Below are 16,757 nucleotides of genomic sequence, written 5' to 3' on the forward strand. Positions count from 1 at the left end.
TCACCAAACGAAAGAGCACCAAAATATATCAGACAACTGTTGTCCTCTCTGAAAACAGACATCAGAGAAAACACATATGTAGTGGGAGACTTCAACACACCACTATCAACAATGGATAGATCAACAAGACAAAAAATAAGTAAAGAAACTAAAGCTCTAAATAAGGACCTAGAGCATTTGGGCTTAACAGACATCTATAGAACACTAAACCCCAAAAAAACGGAGTACACATTTTTCTCAAGCGCACACGGATCATTCTCTAGGATCGATCACATACTGGGGCACAAGACAAACATCAACAGATACACCAAGATTGAAATCATACCAACCATCTTTTCTGACCACGAAGGCATCAAACTAGAAATAAATCATAAAAAGAAGGCAAGGAACTATCCTACCTCATGGAGATTAAAAGCCACACTACTGGAAGACCACTGGACTAACGAGGAGATCAAAGAAGAAATTAAAAAATTCTTTGAATTGAATGACAAGGAGGACACCAATATCCTAAATGTATGGGATGCAGCAAAAGCAGTAATAAGAGGAAATATATAGCAATAGAAGCTCACATCAAAAAACAAGAAAGAACTCAAAGAAACAACCTAATCTCGAAGCTCAAAGATCTAGAAAAAGAACAACAAAAAAAACCCCAGAACCAGTAGAAGAAAAGAAATAATAAAACCAAAGCAGAAATAATTGAAATTGAAACTAAAAAACAATCCAAAAGATCAATGAAACCAAGAGCTGGTTCTTTGAAAAAATAAATAAAATAGACAAACCCTAGCCAGGCTCACAAAGGAAAAAAGGGAGAAAGCACAAATACACAGAATCATAAATGAAAGAGGAGAAATCACAACGGACACAGCAGAAATCAAAAGAATAATCAGTAACTACTATGAACAGTTATATGGAAACAAGTTCAACAATCTAGAGGAGATGGACAAATTCCTACAACTCTACAATCACCCAAAGCTAGATAAAGAAGAAATAGAACACCTAAACAGACCAATTACAAGCAGCGAAATGAAATGGTAATTAAAACCTCCCCAAAAACAAAAGCCCAGGACCTGATGGATTTACAAATGAATTCTACCAAACATTCAGAGACGAATTAGTGCCTATCCTTCACAAACTCTTCCAAAAATTGAGAAGGAAGGGACAATACCAAACACGTTCTATGAAGCCAATATTACACTAATACCAAAACCGAATAAGGACAACACAAAAAAGGAAAACTACAGGCCAATCTCCCTAATGAACACTGATGCAAAAATCCTCAATAAAATTTTAGCTATCAGAATCCAACAATGTATCCATAAGATAATTCACCACGACCAAGTTGGATTCATTCCAGGGGCACAAGGATGGTTTAACATCCGAAAATCAATCAACGTTATCCAACACATCAACAAAAAGAAATATAAAAACCATATGATAATATCAATAGATGCTGAGAAAGCTTTCGACAAAGTGCAACACCCATTCATGATAAAAGCCCTTGAAATTCTTGGGATACAAGGAACATACCTCAACATCATAAAGGCCATCTATGACAAGCCAACAGCCAGTATCATTCTCAATGGTGAAAAGCTGAAAGCAATTCCATTAAGATCTGGAACAAGACAAGGATGTCCACTCTCACCACTGCTTTTCAATATAATACTGGAAGTCCTAGCCAGAGCAATAAGACAAGAGAAAGACATCCAAGGAATCCAAATAGGAAAAGAAGAAGTCAAACTATCACTATTTGCAGATGATATGATAATATACATAGAGAACCCCAAAATCTCCACAGAAAAACTAATTCAACTCATCAATCAATTCAGTAAAGTGGCAGGATACAAAATCAACACGCAAAAGTCAGTGGCCTTCCTATACACAAACAATAAATCTGAAGAAGAAGAAATCAAAAAAACCACCCCTTTTATTATCGAAACAAAAAAAAATCAAATATTTGGGAATAAATCTAACAAAAGAGGTAAAGGACCTATACAAAGAAAACTATAAAACACTGTTAAAAGAAATAGAAGAAGACACAAAGAAATGGAAAGACATCCCTGCTCATGGATTGGAAGAATAAACATTATTAAAATGGCCATCCTACCAAAAGCAATATACAGATTCAATGCTATTCCAATCAAAATCTCAATGGCATTCTTCAAAGAAATAGAACAATTATTGATGAAATTCATATGGAATCACCAAAAACCCCGAATAGCCAAAGCTCTACTGAAAAAAAAAGAAGGAAATGGAGGCATCACACTCCCAGACTTCAAACTATACTACAAAGCCATAATCATCAAAACTGCATGGTATTGGAACAAGAACAGACATACAGACCAATGGAATCGAATAGAAAATCCAGAAATAAACCCACAGATTTATGGTCAACTAATCTTTGACAAAGGAGCAAAGACTATGCATTGGAGCAAAGAAAGTTTGTTCAATAAATGGTGCTGGGAAAACTGGGTCGCTACATGCAAAAGAATGAAGCTTGACCACTACCTCACACCATACACAAAAATCAACTCAAAATGGATTAAAGAACTAGACATAAGACCTGAACCATAAAATACATAGAAGGAAATATAGGCGAAACACTACAGGATTTGCACATCAAAGACATCTTTACAGACACATCACCCAAAGCAGTGATAGTGAAGAGAAAGATAAACAGCTGGGACTACATCAAATTAAAGAGCTTCTGCACAGCAAAAGAGACAATAACAAAAACAAAGAGAACCCCACCAACTGGAGAACATTTTTGCACCCAACACTAATGATAAAGGACTGATCACAAAAATCTGCAAAGAGCTGATGAGACTCAGCAACAACAAAGAAAATAATCCAGTCAAAAAATGGGCAGAAGAGCTAAAAAGAAACTTCTCTGAAGAGGAAATGCAAATGGCCAACAGACATATGAAAAAATGTTCAACATCACTTGTAATCAGGGAAATGCAAATCAAAACTACCATGAGATACCATCTCACACCAGTGAGAATGGCACATATTAAAAAAACTAGCAACAACAAATGTTGGCGAGGATGTGGAGAAAAAGGAACTCTTGTGCACTGTTGGTGGGAGTGCAAACTGGTCCAACCACTATGGAGAGCTGTGTGGAGATTTCTGGACCTACTAAACATAGAGCTTCCATATGATCCAGCAATTCCACTCCTAGGTATTTACCCAAAGGACACAGAAACATCAATTCCAAAGAGCACCTGCACTCCTATGTTTATAGCAGCACTGTTTACAATAGCTAAGCTTTGGAAACAACCCAAATGCCCAAAAATAGATGACTGGATCAAGAAGATGTGGTACATATATACCATGGAATATTACTCAGCATTCAAAAAAGATAAACACATGCAATTTTGCAGCAACATGGATGGCACTGGAAGGGATCATGCTCAGCGAAATAAGCCAAAAAGAAAAAGAAAAATACCGGATGGTCTCACTCATAGCAGGAATCTAGAAAACTTAAATAAGGGACCAGGAAAATGAATATAAGAAAGTGAAAATCAAATCAACAAAAAAACTATGAACCAGAGACACTTTTTGGGGGGTGGGGGGCGGGAGGGGAAGGATTGGGGTCAGAATGGGGCGTTTGCAATTGTATGGGGGAATATAAAAATAAAATTTAATATTTAAAAAAAAAAAAAAAAAAAAAAAAAAAATAAATGCACCCTTTTTATGACTGATGTTCATAATGGGGAAGGCTATGTTTGGGCTTTATAAGACATTCTTCAATTTCAGTTAAAATCTAAGCAAGTTTAACTTGTGAATATTGACAGAAGGTATAGGAGAAATCTGTACCTCCCTTTACTTGCAGCAAATCTAAAATTGTTTTTAAAAATAAATTCTTCTTTAAAAAAATTAGATATAATACCAAAAGCACGATTTTTAAAAAAAATGATAAATTGGACTTCATTAAAATTAAATTTTTTACCCTCTAAAAGACCTTGTTAAGAAAGAAAAGATGAATTTCAGACTGGAGGGATGTATTTGTAAACCAATATCTCACAATAGAGTCAGATCTAGAAAATTTAAAGAACTCAACAGTTAAAAAAAATCAATTCGGGCCTCCCCTGGTGGCGCAGCGGTAGAGCACTGGGCTGCAGAGCTGCCCGCAGCCTCCGTAGCGTCAGTTTGATCCCCGGCCACTGGGCGAGGGTCCCACATGGCGCGCAGACCTCTCCTGCCATGCCCGCTGCTCCCCTCAGCAGTGTATTTCAGTATGTCTGCCTGTTCTGCTCCCTGCTCTGGCTCTGGTGAATCCTCTCACCCTTCCGCGCTTCTGACTGTACCTAGTGCTTGTGTAAATAAATAAATAAATCTTTAAAAGAAAAATCAATTCATTTAGAAAATGGGCAAAAGACATAAAAAGACATTTTACTGTAGGTGATATATCAAGTAAGCATCAAAAGAGGTTCATCATATATGGAATATAATAATGGTTCACCATTAGTTATTAAAAAAAATCAAATTAAAACCACAGTGAGCTATCACAATACACCTGTCAGGGCAATTGAAATTAAAAAACAGTGAAATACAAAATGGTCTCAGGGTGCCAAGAAACTCGATCACTTGTATATTGATGGGAATGTAAAATGGTGGGTAACACTGGGAAACAGCTTGGCAGCTTTATAAAAATTGAACATGCATCTACCATACACAGCAATTGCACTTCTGGGTTATTTTCCCAGAAATGATGAAAAGTCACATCTACACAAGAGCATATATACAATTTTTTTTTGTAGAAGCTTCATTTGTAATAGCCTCCAAACAGTAAACCACATGTACTGCACTGAAGTACAGTCCCCCGCTCCCCCAGCCCCTAACAACCACCATTCTGCTTTCTGTTTCTATGCATTTGACCACTCTAGGTACCTTACATAACCTATTCAAGGTTCATCTATGTTATATCATAAGCCACCATTTCCTTTCTTTTTAAGGTTGAATAATATTCCATTGTATGTATATCCCACATTTTGTTTGTCCATTTATCCAACATTGGACACTTGGGTTGCCTCTATCCTGTAGCTATTATTGCTACCCTGTAGCTAAAATGTTGCTATGAACATGGGTGCACTGATCTGGAATATTTGAGGGTGCTCCAGAAATCTACATGTTTAATAAATACACATTAAAGTGTGTCAGTCAGGATTCCCAAAGGATAGATCGAGAAAATTGTGGGTCTGCTAATTCTAAGCTGCCTGTTCAGCAACCACTTTGTTACCTACAGTTCTAAATCCTAAGCAAGGTCAGAACAGCCTGGTCAGTTAGGGACAGGAGCCCAACCCTGCAAGGTGCCTTCCAAATCAATCAAGAGCATAAAGTTCGATCACGCTGGGAAGGCTATGCATCAGGAGGTCTGACCGGGGATGCATAAAGTACTCTTGACTTATACATCCCGAGGTACGACTGGGAAAACCCAGGGGGCCGAGGACCGATGTACAACAAGGGACCCCAGAAGCTGATCAGCGGAAAGCCTTGTTGATAAGATTGAAACCATGGCTGGGGAACTAGAGCTTGATCTCAATTACAATAGCAAGTCATCTAGCAGATGAGAAGTGCCTGGAGGTCAGACTCAAGACCCCTGACACTCTAGATGACAGAGCACATTTTCTAGTTTCACCCCTCCCTTTTCTCTTTTTCCTCCTTCCTCTCAACTGATGCAGGATAATTTTTCTATCCATAAAAAGGCCAGGATCTTGCTCTTCAGCAGCATCCTGCATTATGTAGCCTGCTCCACGACTCCCGCTGCACGACTCCCGCTTCTTTATCAGTGTGGTGTTGCCCGATGCAACAGAAAAATATTTAGTAGACCTCTGTATAATAGACACAGTATTATAGCGATGACTTGAGAAAGTCAATCCTTTTGCAATTTTATGAATCATCCCGGTTAGGTCAAGAGAAAGTCTTAATTTGCTGTTATTTATGTTGAATATCTACCTTCTCTTTTTAACAGAGATCAGCCTTCACATTTAGATCAGCCTTCAAATAGGTAGTGATATGAAGTATCAACACTGTTTTGTTTTCATTCTGTTAATCTGTGCCATTACACACTATCAACTGCAAGTGTTTTCCTATTTATGATAATGATATAAAGTTGCCTTTTAGTACATCTACTTAATGTCTTTGTTCACATCAAATCACTTTTTTTTTAAGATTTATTATTTATACAAGAACTGGGGTACAGTCAGAGGCTCAGGAGGGTGAGAGAATTCACCAGAGACAGAGCGAGGAATAGAACAGGCAGACTGACAGAAGACATTGCTGAGGGGAGCAGCAAGCGTGGCAGGAGAGGTCTCCTGCACCACGTGGGATTCTCACCAGCCGGCCAGGATCAAACCCACGCTGCAGGGGCTGCGGACAGCTTCATAGCACGGCACTCAACCCGCTGCGCCACCGGGGAGGCTCACATCAAGTCACTTTTAAAGCAAATAATATGACCAAAGATATGTGAGTATGGTGAAATCTGATATAGTGATATATCAATGAATGAGGTTTAGGAAATACTGCTTTGACAGACATTAACATTTGGATCTTGCTCTCAATGTTCTGTGCACAGAGAGCAGCACATGACCAATCTCCGTGATGGCTCCTATGTGGCAGAAATTTTAGGGGACATGCCAATTGAAAAAAAGGTTGAGGGCCTCCCCGGTGGCGCAGCGGGTTGAGCTCAATGCTGTGAAGCTGTCCACAGCCTCTGCAGCGTGGGGTCGATTCCTGGCTGGCCAGGGAGATTCTCGCATGGCATGGCAGACCTCTTATGTCGCACCCACTGCTCCCTCAGCAGTGTATTTCGGTCCTTCTGCCTGTTCTGCTCCCCGTTCTGTCTCTGGTGAATCCTCTCACCCTCCTGCACCTCTGGCCTATACCCCAGATCTTGCATAAAAATAAATAAATCTTTAAAAAAAAAAAAGGCTGAGAACAGGTGGAAGTATCCCAAGCAACCTCTGAAGTTAAAAATCGTGACCTAAAGCTTAGACGTGTGATATAGTCTAAGATGCTCTTTTTGTTCCTGGAATGAATTTCTTTCTCTTTTCCTTTAGCATAGAGTAAAATTACTTAAAACCATTAGCCTGCTCTGACTGTGATAAGGAGTCACCAACATGTTCAACAGTTGCAGATGGAATTAGAAATACCCCGAGAAAACATGCAATCAGCAGGCAGCTTTTCCCATCTGGAAACTCCTTGCACTCATATCTCCCAGGAATGGTCATGTTTAAGTAACAGGAGACTGCTCCTAACCATAGGACATGAGCTTGTGGTAGTAGCTCCTTGTACACAGCTTGTGCACAAGCCACAGTTCCTCATTAACCTCCGTTCTCCGAACACTACTGGCTGGCACTTATGGTCTCTCCCATGAATGAAAGAGGGGCAGAGGGCCTCCCTTAATCCAGGGGAGGGGTTAAGCACCACACTATGAAGCAATCCACAGCCACTGCAGCATGAGTTCGATCCCCAGCCAGCCAGGAAGATACCTACATGGCACAGCAGACCTCTCCTGTCTCACCCGCTGCTCCCCTCAGCAGTGTACTTCGGTCAGTCTGCCTGTTCTGCTCCCCACTCTGTCTCTGGTGAATCCTCTCACCCCCCCTGCACCTCTGGCCTGTACCCCAGCTCTTGTATGCATAAATAAATAAATCTTTTTTAAAAAAGAAAGAAAGAGGGGCAGAGACTGGCTCCAGTCACACAACTCAGGTTCAAACTCAACCTCAGGTCACTTGGGCTTCCAAAGCTGCCTCCTCACATTATTTTGTCCAGCTTTGCTGTGTCCTTAGCTTCAAGCTCCGTGGATGATTTCTTTTCCTTCTGGTTTCAGAAGCAGAGACTCAGAAGAACATGGAGGCAAACAGCCCCATTGAGATGCCACACTTCCTGAGCTCTACCTTAGTCTGCAAATGTCTGCAAAACTTTAAGATTTGCCCTTATTTGAATTTTAATGTTCTTCAAATATGGTTTTTTAGTTCCCACTAGAGCTGGCAGCACAACTGAAAAATGGTAAGGGACTTTCCTTTCCCATGTTTGCTGGGCAGTTTGTCAAGGCCATGGTCCCATTAAGACAGGAAGGAAGAGACGGGTCAACATATGAAGAATTACCGACTGACAGCAGAAAAGAGTGTCAGATGTGTGGGCAAGTGCAGTGTTTTTGTGTTTGTGTGTGTTTTCAATAACTTCTGAAAAATCTTGCACCCAAAATTACACACACAATTATTTTGAAAGCTGTCCAGTGCCCATAAGACCAGCACTCACACTAATGAGAAACTTTTCAGAACTATTTTTCAAGCAATGACGTGTTTTTTGTTTTTGTTTTGTTTTGTTTTGTTTTGTTTTTTTGAGAGAGAGAGAAACAAGGCATACGGTCCTTAAAAACAAGTTACAGATTACACATCCAGTAAGGCAGCTTATTAAACTTATTTTAAACCCCCTGAAGTTTTGAAACTAGTGCAGGAGATGATTTAGGGGGTAATTTCGTGGGTTTCTTTCCCTTAGAGAACATCTGAGAGCAGTTTCTTTAATAATAAAGGGCAAAGTACAGGCAGTTGTGCAAACCGCAAAGGCTCCATCAGTGCGTGAGTGAAGGAGATCGCGTTTGAGGGGAAGAACTTCTCAGTATCTTTCACAAAAGCCATACCCCCGGCACTCGCTGGAGGTCAGTAATGTGGTCTCAGAGTGGAAAGCGGCCATTCTTAAGCTGGGCACATTCCGTGTGGGAGACATTATCTCCAATGAGTGTAAAGAGAACACATGTACGCTACGTGAGTTTGCAAGCTCAGAGGGACATGCTCTTGTCATCACATTTATTTATTTAGTTAGTTATTTAGTTATTTATTTATTTGAGGGGGTAGGCTTGAAAGCACAGGCTCTGATAGTGCTAAGCTGTTCAAATAGCCAGAAGGGATAGGGGATGCGACCCCTCACTAGCAAAATCAGATGTGGGCCCTAGGCAGTGGGTGGAGGGGTGGGCAGGGGAAGAATTAAAGAGGATTCCGAACCTTGGAGAAACTTAGCAAAAAAAAAAAAATTTTTTTTAAAAATATGATCATGAAACAAACAGCCACCACGTGGTCCATTTGTTGCAAGAGTAGCAGTTGCAGAAGCGCCCAGGTTAGAGCTAGAACTGGGCGCTGAGCGTGGAGTGGTGCTCTGGGAGCAAACAACGGAGTGAGTAAGTCTGGCTAAATCTGCTCTTCTGCAAATTTAATGCCCGGGGATCCCTAGAGGATCTCCTCCAAACTCATTCTGCTCCTCTTGATCGAGGGTGGGGCCTACGAGTCTGCATTTCTAAAACGCCCCCACATATTACAGCTCTTGCTGGTCCAAGCACCAATCTTTGAGTAGCAAGGGATTTGCTTATGAGAGCAAGGGCATTCTGGGCTAGGGACTTTCTGAGACGATAAACTTCTGGGGGTAGCAACGACCTTAACAGGGGCAAGGATAGAAACAAACTAGATGGGCAGGAATGGGCCCCCAGACTGGCCAGGGGAAGAAGAACCGAGGTCTTGAAGCCTTTACTCCAAGCAGGGTCCCTGGAGAGAGACTGGGAGCAAGGAGGCGCTCACCCTTGGCTCTGAATAAAAAAAGTCGCGAGAGAATTTTACGGGGACTACACCTGAGGGGAGAAATCAAACTCTGCACAAAAATGAACAATGATGCAAAATGTATAATAATGAGGGGGGGGGGACGTCGCGAGGGACAGGCTGGGCGCTCTGGGCAGGGAAAGGGATACGCACCTGCACGCTGCAAGCACCTGCACCCGGACACTGGGACGTGGAGGGGGGTGGCCTTACCTGCGCTCACCCCGGTCGGTGTAGACGTTGAGGAAGAGCCCCTCCCTGGTGTCCTGGTACACCGGGCCCGAAAAGCTGAGCTGCAGCTGGTAGCGGCTCCCTGGCTGCAGGGCCTCGCCCAGCTCCAGCACCATGTAGCTCATGTCCAGCGCAAACCAGACGTCGTCCACCTGCACGCGACCCACGGCGGCGTCTCCTGCGCCCGGGAGCAGCGGGCCCCGCACCTCGGCGCGCTCACAGTCCAGGAAGAAGCTGTGCAGCAGCAGCCGCGTGGTGGCCACTGCGCAGCGCACGGTGATGTTCACGCGGCCGGTGAAGCGCAGCGCCAGCTCCGACAGCTCGCCGGGCCGGAGCCGGGCCACAGCTCCAGCTCGTAGTGCAGCGGCACGAGCCAGGACGGCAGACGCAGCTGGTCCCAGGGCCCTGGGGGTCGCCAGCTGCGTGGAGTGGGGGCCTCCAGCTCCCCATCCCGGCCGGGCTTCTGGGTGGACCGCGCCTCCGCCTGCTCGCGGGGTGGAGAGGACGCGGCGTCGGGGTCCCCGCGGCCGTGAAGCTCCGACGGCGGGGCGCGCGCGCAGCGGCCGTACAGGGCGGCGAGGACCACCAGCGCCAGCAGGAGCGCAGCCGCGAGCCCCGCCAGCAGCAGGGCCACCGCGCGGCTCACGTAGAAGCCCGAGCTGGAAGGGGACCCCATGGCGGGGGTCCGGCGCCCGGGTGAGGTGAGCACCCAGACGCGGCCGCGGCGGCTCCAACCCCCGACGCGGAGGCTCAGCGATGGGACCCCCGCCCCTCCCGTCTTGCGCGGCCCCTCCTCCTCCTCTAGGAGGCTGGGAGACAGCGGTTGGGACCACGGTTTCCCCCTCCCAGCTAATCAGATCCAGGTGCCTGCCCACCCACCCCCGCCCCGCAGGAGCCTGGCGGGGAGCCCACCCGCCCCACCGAGGCGCCGCGCCCCATTGGGTGTGAAGGGAAGGACCTCGCCGAAGAGGCAGGACAGACTGGACCAAACTCGAATCTGGACACCTCCGACGGGGATATTCGGGTTCCTGGGATGTGTTGGGTGCCCGGCTCGGAGTTCGCAGAGTGGGACAGGTACAGAGCACCCCGCGCGCGCGCTTGGCTTGCCCTGAGCAGCTGCTGCGAACCCACCGGCGGGCACCACCCCGAGCTCGCGCGCTAGAGGGTGCGGCGGAGTCTTAAGGACCTGGGAATGCGCACTTAAATGACCCTGAGGGGGGCAGCCTCGCCGTCAGAAGTGGCTTCCGAGCCAAATCTTTGGCCCTAAACTCGCTTCTTGAGTAAGTTGGGAACTCGCGCAACCCAAGCAGCCGCTGCGAGGATGGAAATGAGGTCCCGGAGTCTTTTTGGCGCCTGGCGCTTGGAGCTTGGCTAGGGGGGCCGGAGGAGCAGGGGTAGGGGTGCAGGTGAGTAACAAAAAAGCCTGGGAACCTGGCGTCGGCGTCTCCCGGGTGATGGGGAAGGAAGAGGCGCTTTACCTCCCGAAGGGGTCAGCAGGGAAGCCACCGCTTAGCTGCACATCTGCGGGTGTTCAGAGCTGGACCTGGCGCTCCCAGCCCTCCTGGGGAAAAAAGAGACATCTCAACATCTGCGCGCTTCAAGCCGAGAGCAAAGGAGAATGCAGAGGCCAGCCTCTCCAGCCGGAATGCGCCTGGCTGGAACTGCTTCCCAGGCGGTGCCATAGCGGGTGAGGTCTTGGCGTGGCCGGCATCTGTTTGCTATTTAGCGGGTGCTCCCGGCGCGTCCTGGGGAGCCTGGGGACAGGGTACGAGTCTCCACGCGCGCATTCCGGCGAATCGGGAACGGGGTTGCAATCACTGAGGAGGAACTAGGGAAGAGACAGGATGGTCAAGGATCCGGTTGCTGGCTGAAGATCTGTGTGCGCGCATCTCGTCTTCAGAGTCGATTTTGTATTGTTTTTCAGAGCTTAGAGAATTTTGCCATCGCAGCTATAAAAACGGACTTGCTTTCCTGTTTTGAACCGTGTCTCCTCTCCAGCGAGGAAACTATTGCACCTGAGTTCAGAGACGGAGCAGACCAAGGTGATTTCTTGGGAAAGGTGTTGTTCTCCCACACTCGCCCCAACTGAAACGACTCACTTTAACAAAGAACCCCCCCACCACCACCAGTAAAACACGGAGGAAGAAGGAGGGGTCACCAGGTTCATCCAGATGTTTGTGCTGGGGTCTGTGGACCAGTACCTTATTCCAGGTTTGACTTGCTTTCTTCAGAAAAGGATTTTAAAATAAAAGTATTTTAAAATAAAAGAAAATCCCAGATCGAGCTAAGGGAGACCTTCCTTCTATTTCTCTCCACTCAATCTGTTATAAATCATGCTGACAGAATTGGGAGCCATTGAGCTAGCAGGGGTCTCTGAAATTGGGTCATCATTCAGATGGGGATGGTTACAGATGCCCAGCTAATTCATTATTGTCCTACCACCCACCCAGGACAATTTCTTGAAAGATTCTAGACTTCCAAGGAAGGGTAAAAAAAAGAGAGAGAGGGAAAAAAAAAGGGGGGGGGGAAGTTGGTAACAGAACTACTTCAAACTCAAACTCATATTAGAGGTGCCCCCTCAATTTTATAAAAGAAATTCTAGTGAAAAGTATATTTGTGGTCTTGGGTTTTTAAATTCCATTTCTCTAACATCGTTAAGGAAATAGAGATTCTCTACCACACAAAAAGTTTCAAAGTAATAAAATCAAACCAAATGTTCAGCAATTTAAATTTTATTTTAAAAGGAAAGATATCTTATAAAACATTTAATGTCACTGAAAAGAAGTTGCAAAAGAATATTCTGGCTGAGTTATCTTTAAGATAACACTATACTGGAAAATACTATCACATTAAATATATAACATCTCAATGAAAGAGTACTTCTAGGATATATAGATCAGTTGCCAAGAAAGCATGTATTAGAAAATTAAAGTTTTTTTTTTTTTTTAAATAAGCAGCTTAGAAATTCTACTTACTATTCAGATCAGCTAAAGCTGTGATTCTCAGCTGGGGATGCTTCTGGTGCCCCGCTCCCCTGCACATTTGGCAAAGTTTGAAGACATTTTTGGTTATCATAACTTTGGGATAAGGGTGTTACTGGTGTCTAGTGGGCATAAACTACAGGCACCACTAGACAGCCTATAATGTGCAGGATAGCTCCCCCAACAATACAGAAGTATCCCATCTAAAATGTCACTATTCAGAAATGCTTAGTTAAAGCAATAATCCAAGTTTTATATGCCATCCAAATTAAACTTTGTGCTTCGTCCTGTCTACCATTTTTCTTTCTCTATTTCTTGTTATTTATGAATCTCTATGATAGTTCATTATCCCCTTTGGGTCACGTGACTTTTTCTTCCTTAACTCTGAAATTTTAATTCTTTGAATGGGTGATATAGTCATAAGATTCAAAAATATAAACAATGTGAAATTTTATATGTTAAACTATCTTGCCTCTACCTTTTCCACAGTTAATAATTTTAAGGGTTTTTTTCCATGTATCCTTTCCATGTTTCCTTGCGCAAATCAAGCAAATTATATACCTTTGTATTTCTCCCCTTTCTTACATAAAAACAATTTTGTATTTTGCATTTGCATTTAACAACATATCCTGGGTATCTTCCCATATATCAATATGTGAATATATCGATCCATAAATATCTTTCCTATTCTTTTCTAAAGCTGCACAGTATTATATAGTATAAATATACTATTGCAAAGACTGTCCCAGTTTGGTTTTTTGGAAGGATTTACCAGACTCCACTGAGTATCTTCACATAGGTACAGCAAGAGAAAGAGAATATAGGCAAGTCTTAGTGGCCAGAGAGACACCCCAGAGAGAAGACCCATATTTGCATAAGTGGACCATACTGTGTCACCACATTAAACCACCAAAGTCTGTGAGAGGAATTTTGTTTACAGAAAGCGCAAAGGAGAAACTCTTTGGGAGGCCCTTTAAACAGCAACCCAGATTTGTCAGACCCATTAATCTTGTTGCAAATCATCAACAAAGAAACTAATCCTAAAGTTCTTCAGGGAGAATTTCAGATCTTACTCATCACATCGTAATTGATTGAGTAAAAAAGTAGATTTCCAAAAGTAAAACAGAATAAGGACTACTCTCTTCCATGAAAGCAGTGTTAATACTGGAACAATGGAAAACAGTGGAACACATTCAGTAGACTAGAAAAACTTTCAACAATCCAGGGAGTATATGTTCAAGAAAAATATCCAAATCTCAGTTAAAAAAGAAAAAGAAAAAAACAGTGAGTTTTAGGAATTATATCAATTTACTTTATTCTCATCTCCCTCTTGTTAGCTTTAAAAACCAATAGCTTGATATCAAGGTGAAAATCAGCAACTTGGTCACTGGAAGGAGCACTGAAGTGTTAAAGTTCCTTTCAAGTCTCATTCTCAGAGCATTGTCATTATTTGAACTATCTAGAACACTAATTCTCAAGTCTGTCTTTATTTGATCTGATTCACAGTTCACGTAGTGAGAATAGCGTTTCCCCAGGTGCACTGGTTGAAAGCAAACAGAGGCATTTGTTTAACTTCCCAAGGTGGGCAAATAATAAGTTCATCAGAAAGTTGAAAAGGAAAAGCTCAGGAATTAAATTATCTGTAGTGTACTTTGAAACATATTCCAACATATTCCTGAAAATCTAGAGAGGGCTATGCTCATGACGATGGCTATATGTATGCTCAACAAGACCTTAAGCTCTCACATCTAGCTAATATTGAGGCATTGCTCAAGCCAGATGTAAAAGCTAAAGTAGAATTGTCACCTATCTTGCTGGTTGTTGAAGGAATGCCTTGACACACTCTTAGAGTCACTTGGCAAAAACTGGGAGACTTACTGGTTCTAAGTATTTTTAAAAAGATTTATTTTTATTTATTTATGCACACAAGAACTGGGGTATAGGCTAGAGGTGCGGGGGATGGAGAAGGTTCACTAGAGACAGAGTGGGGAACAGAACAGGTGGATCTACTGAAATACACTGCTGAGGGGAGCAGCGGGCAAGACAGGAGAGGTCTGCTGCATCATGTGGGTCAGCTCCCAGGGTGGGAATTGAACTCCTGTTGTAGTGACTGGTGGTAACTTGATAATGCTGAGATTTAACCCCTTGAGTCATCAGGGAGGCCATGGTTCTAAGTATTTAAGGCAATCAGTGTCTAACCATTAGTTGAGCACTAAACATTGACATCATTGGCCACCACAAAGAATACAGACTTTACTGAATAAGTTCTGAAAAATCTCTAAGCAAACAAATGGCAACAAGCCCTGAAGAGATGAGATAAACTGACTTTTAGGGTTCCCACATTGTTTAAAATAGTATGTTTCCAACAAAAAATTTATTAGACATGCAAAAAAACTAGAAAGTATGTTCATACACAGGGGAAGCAGTCAGCATAAAATGTCCCCGAGGATTTTCAGATACTGATCTTATTAGACAAAGACTTTCAATTAGCTACTTTAAATATAGTAAATGAACAACAGGAAAATATTATTTAAATATATAAAATAAACCACTATAAATTAAATAAAGCATGATTTTAAATATATTAAAAACTAAAAGAAAGCATGGAATGATAGCTTATCAAATAGAGAATACCTGTCAAGAGATGGACTCTAAAAAAAGAACTAAATAGAAACTCTGGAGTTGAAAGTGCAATATTTGAAATGAAATATTTACTACAGGGCCTCAAAAGCAATTTTTAATCAAGCAGAGGAAAGAATCAAATTGAAGATAGCATAGCTGAGATTATCTAGTTTAAAAAAGAGAAATGAAAAAAGAGAATGAACAAAAATGAACAGGCTTAAGAAACATGTAGGACACTATCAAGTAGACCAATAAATGTGGGAGTTCCAGAAAGATAAGAGAGAGAGAAAGTGGCAAAGAAATTATTGGAAGAAATAATGTCCAAAAATTGTAAGACATGACTCTAAAAATCTAAGAAGCAAAAAAAAGTTCAAGATAAATTTAAAGAAATCTACACCAAAATACATTAACTCAAAATGTCCAAAGAGCGAATCTTGAAAGCAATGAGAGATTTGTCTCATATAAGAGAGTCTCAAAATAAGACATACAGTTGACTACTCATAAATCTTAGAGTCTAACAGGCAGTGGCTTGATATAGTCAAAGCACTGCAAAAGAAAACTGTTAGTTGAACATTCTGCATTCAAAAAAACTGTCCCTTAAAAATGAGGGTAAAATAAAACATTCCCAAATCAACAAAAGCTGAGAGTGATTGTTACCACTACATCTGCCCAGCAAGAAATGCTAAAAGGAGGCCTTCAGGTTAAAATAAAAGGATAGTAAACAGTAACTCAGAGAAAGCTATGTTCATCAGGAAGTTTGATGAAATAATCACAATATCAGGTACAGGTATTACATGGACAATAAACAACTAGTATTATTATAATGTTTATAACTCCACTTTTCTACATGAAAATAAAAAGAATAATTTATATTATTGGACACATATGTATAAAGATATGATCTGTGACATCAACAACAGGAAGAGGGGATTAAGCTATATAAGAACAGGATCTCTGAATGTTACTGAAGTTAAGCAATTATAAATTCAAATTAGATTGTTATCACTTTATAATGTTAAATGTAATCCCCATGGAAACCACAAAGAAATAGCTATAGATTATACATATAAAGAAGTCAAAATGTTTCATACAAAAAGCAACAAAAAAGAGGGGAATAAGGGAGGAACTGAAAAAATAAAACTATATGGTATATGAAAAAACAAATAGCAAAATGGCAATCCTTCACTGTCATCAACAACTTTAAATGTAAATAACTTAAACTCTCCAGCCAAAGACAGAAATTGATAGAGCGGATTTAAAAAAAAAACAACATAATTTATATATGACATAAATAACTAAAGCAAATTAACCTGCAAATCACAACATAACAACTCTT

General features: G+C 42.2%; 1 protein-coding gene across 1 annotated transcript in view; it reads right to left on the reverse strand.

The window, feature by feature from the left end:
* Positions 1 to 10,494, reverse strand: part of LVRN (laeverin) — a 74,372-nt gene extending 63,878 nt beyond the window's left edge. The window contains 2 exon segments of the mRNA XM_037509486.2: positions 9,801 to 10,155; positions 10,158 to 10,494. Of these exon segments, the coding sequence (XP_037365383.1) occupies positions 9,801 to 10,155; positions 10,158 to 10,494 (692 nt within the window).
* Positions 10,495 to 16,757: the final 6,263 nt, after the last annotated feature.

Source organism: Talpa occidentalis, unplaced genomic scaffold (assembly GCF_014898055.3).
Source record: "Talpa occidentalis isolate TD23 unplaced genomic scaffold, MPIMG_talOcc4v2.1 talOcc4.13, whole genome shotgun sequence".
Classification (NCBI taxonomy): Eukaryota; Metazoa; Chordata; class Mammalia; order Eulipotyphla; family Talpidae; genus Talpa; species Talpa occidentalis.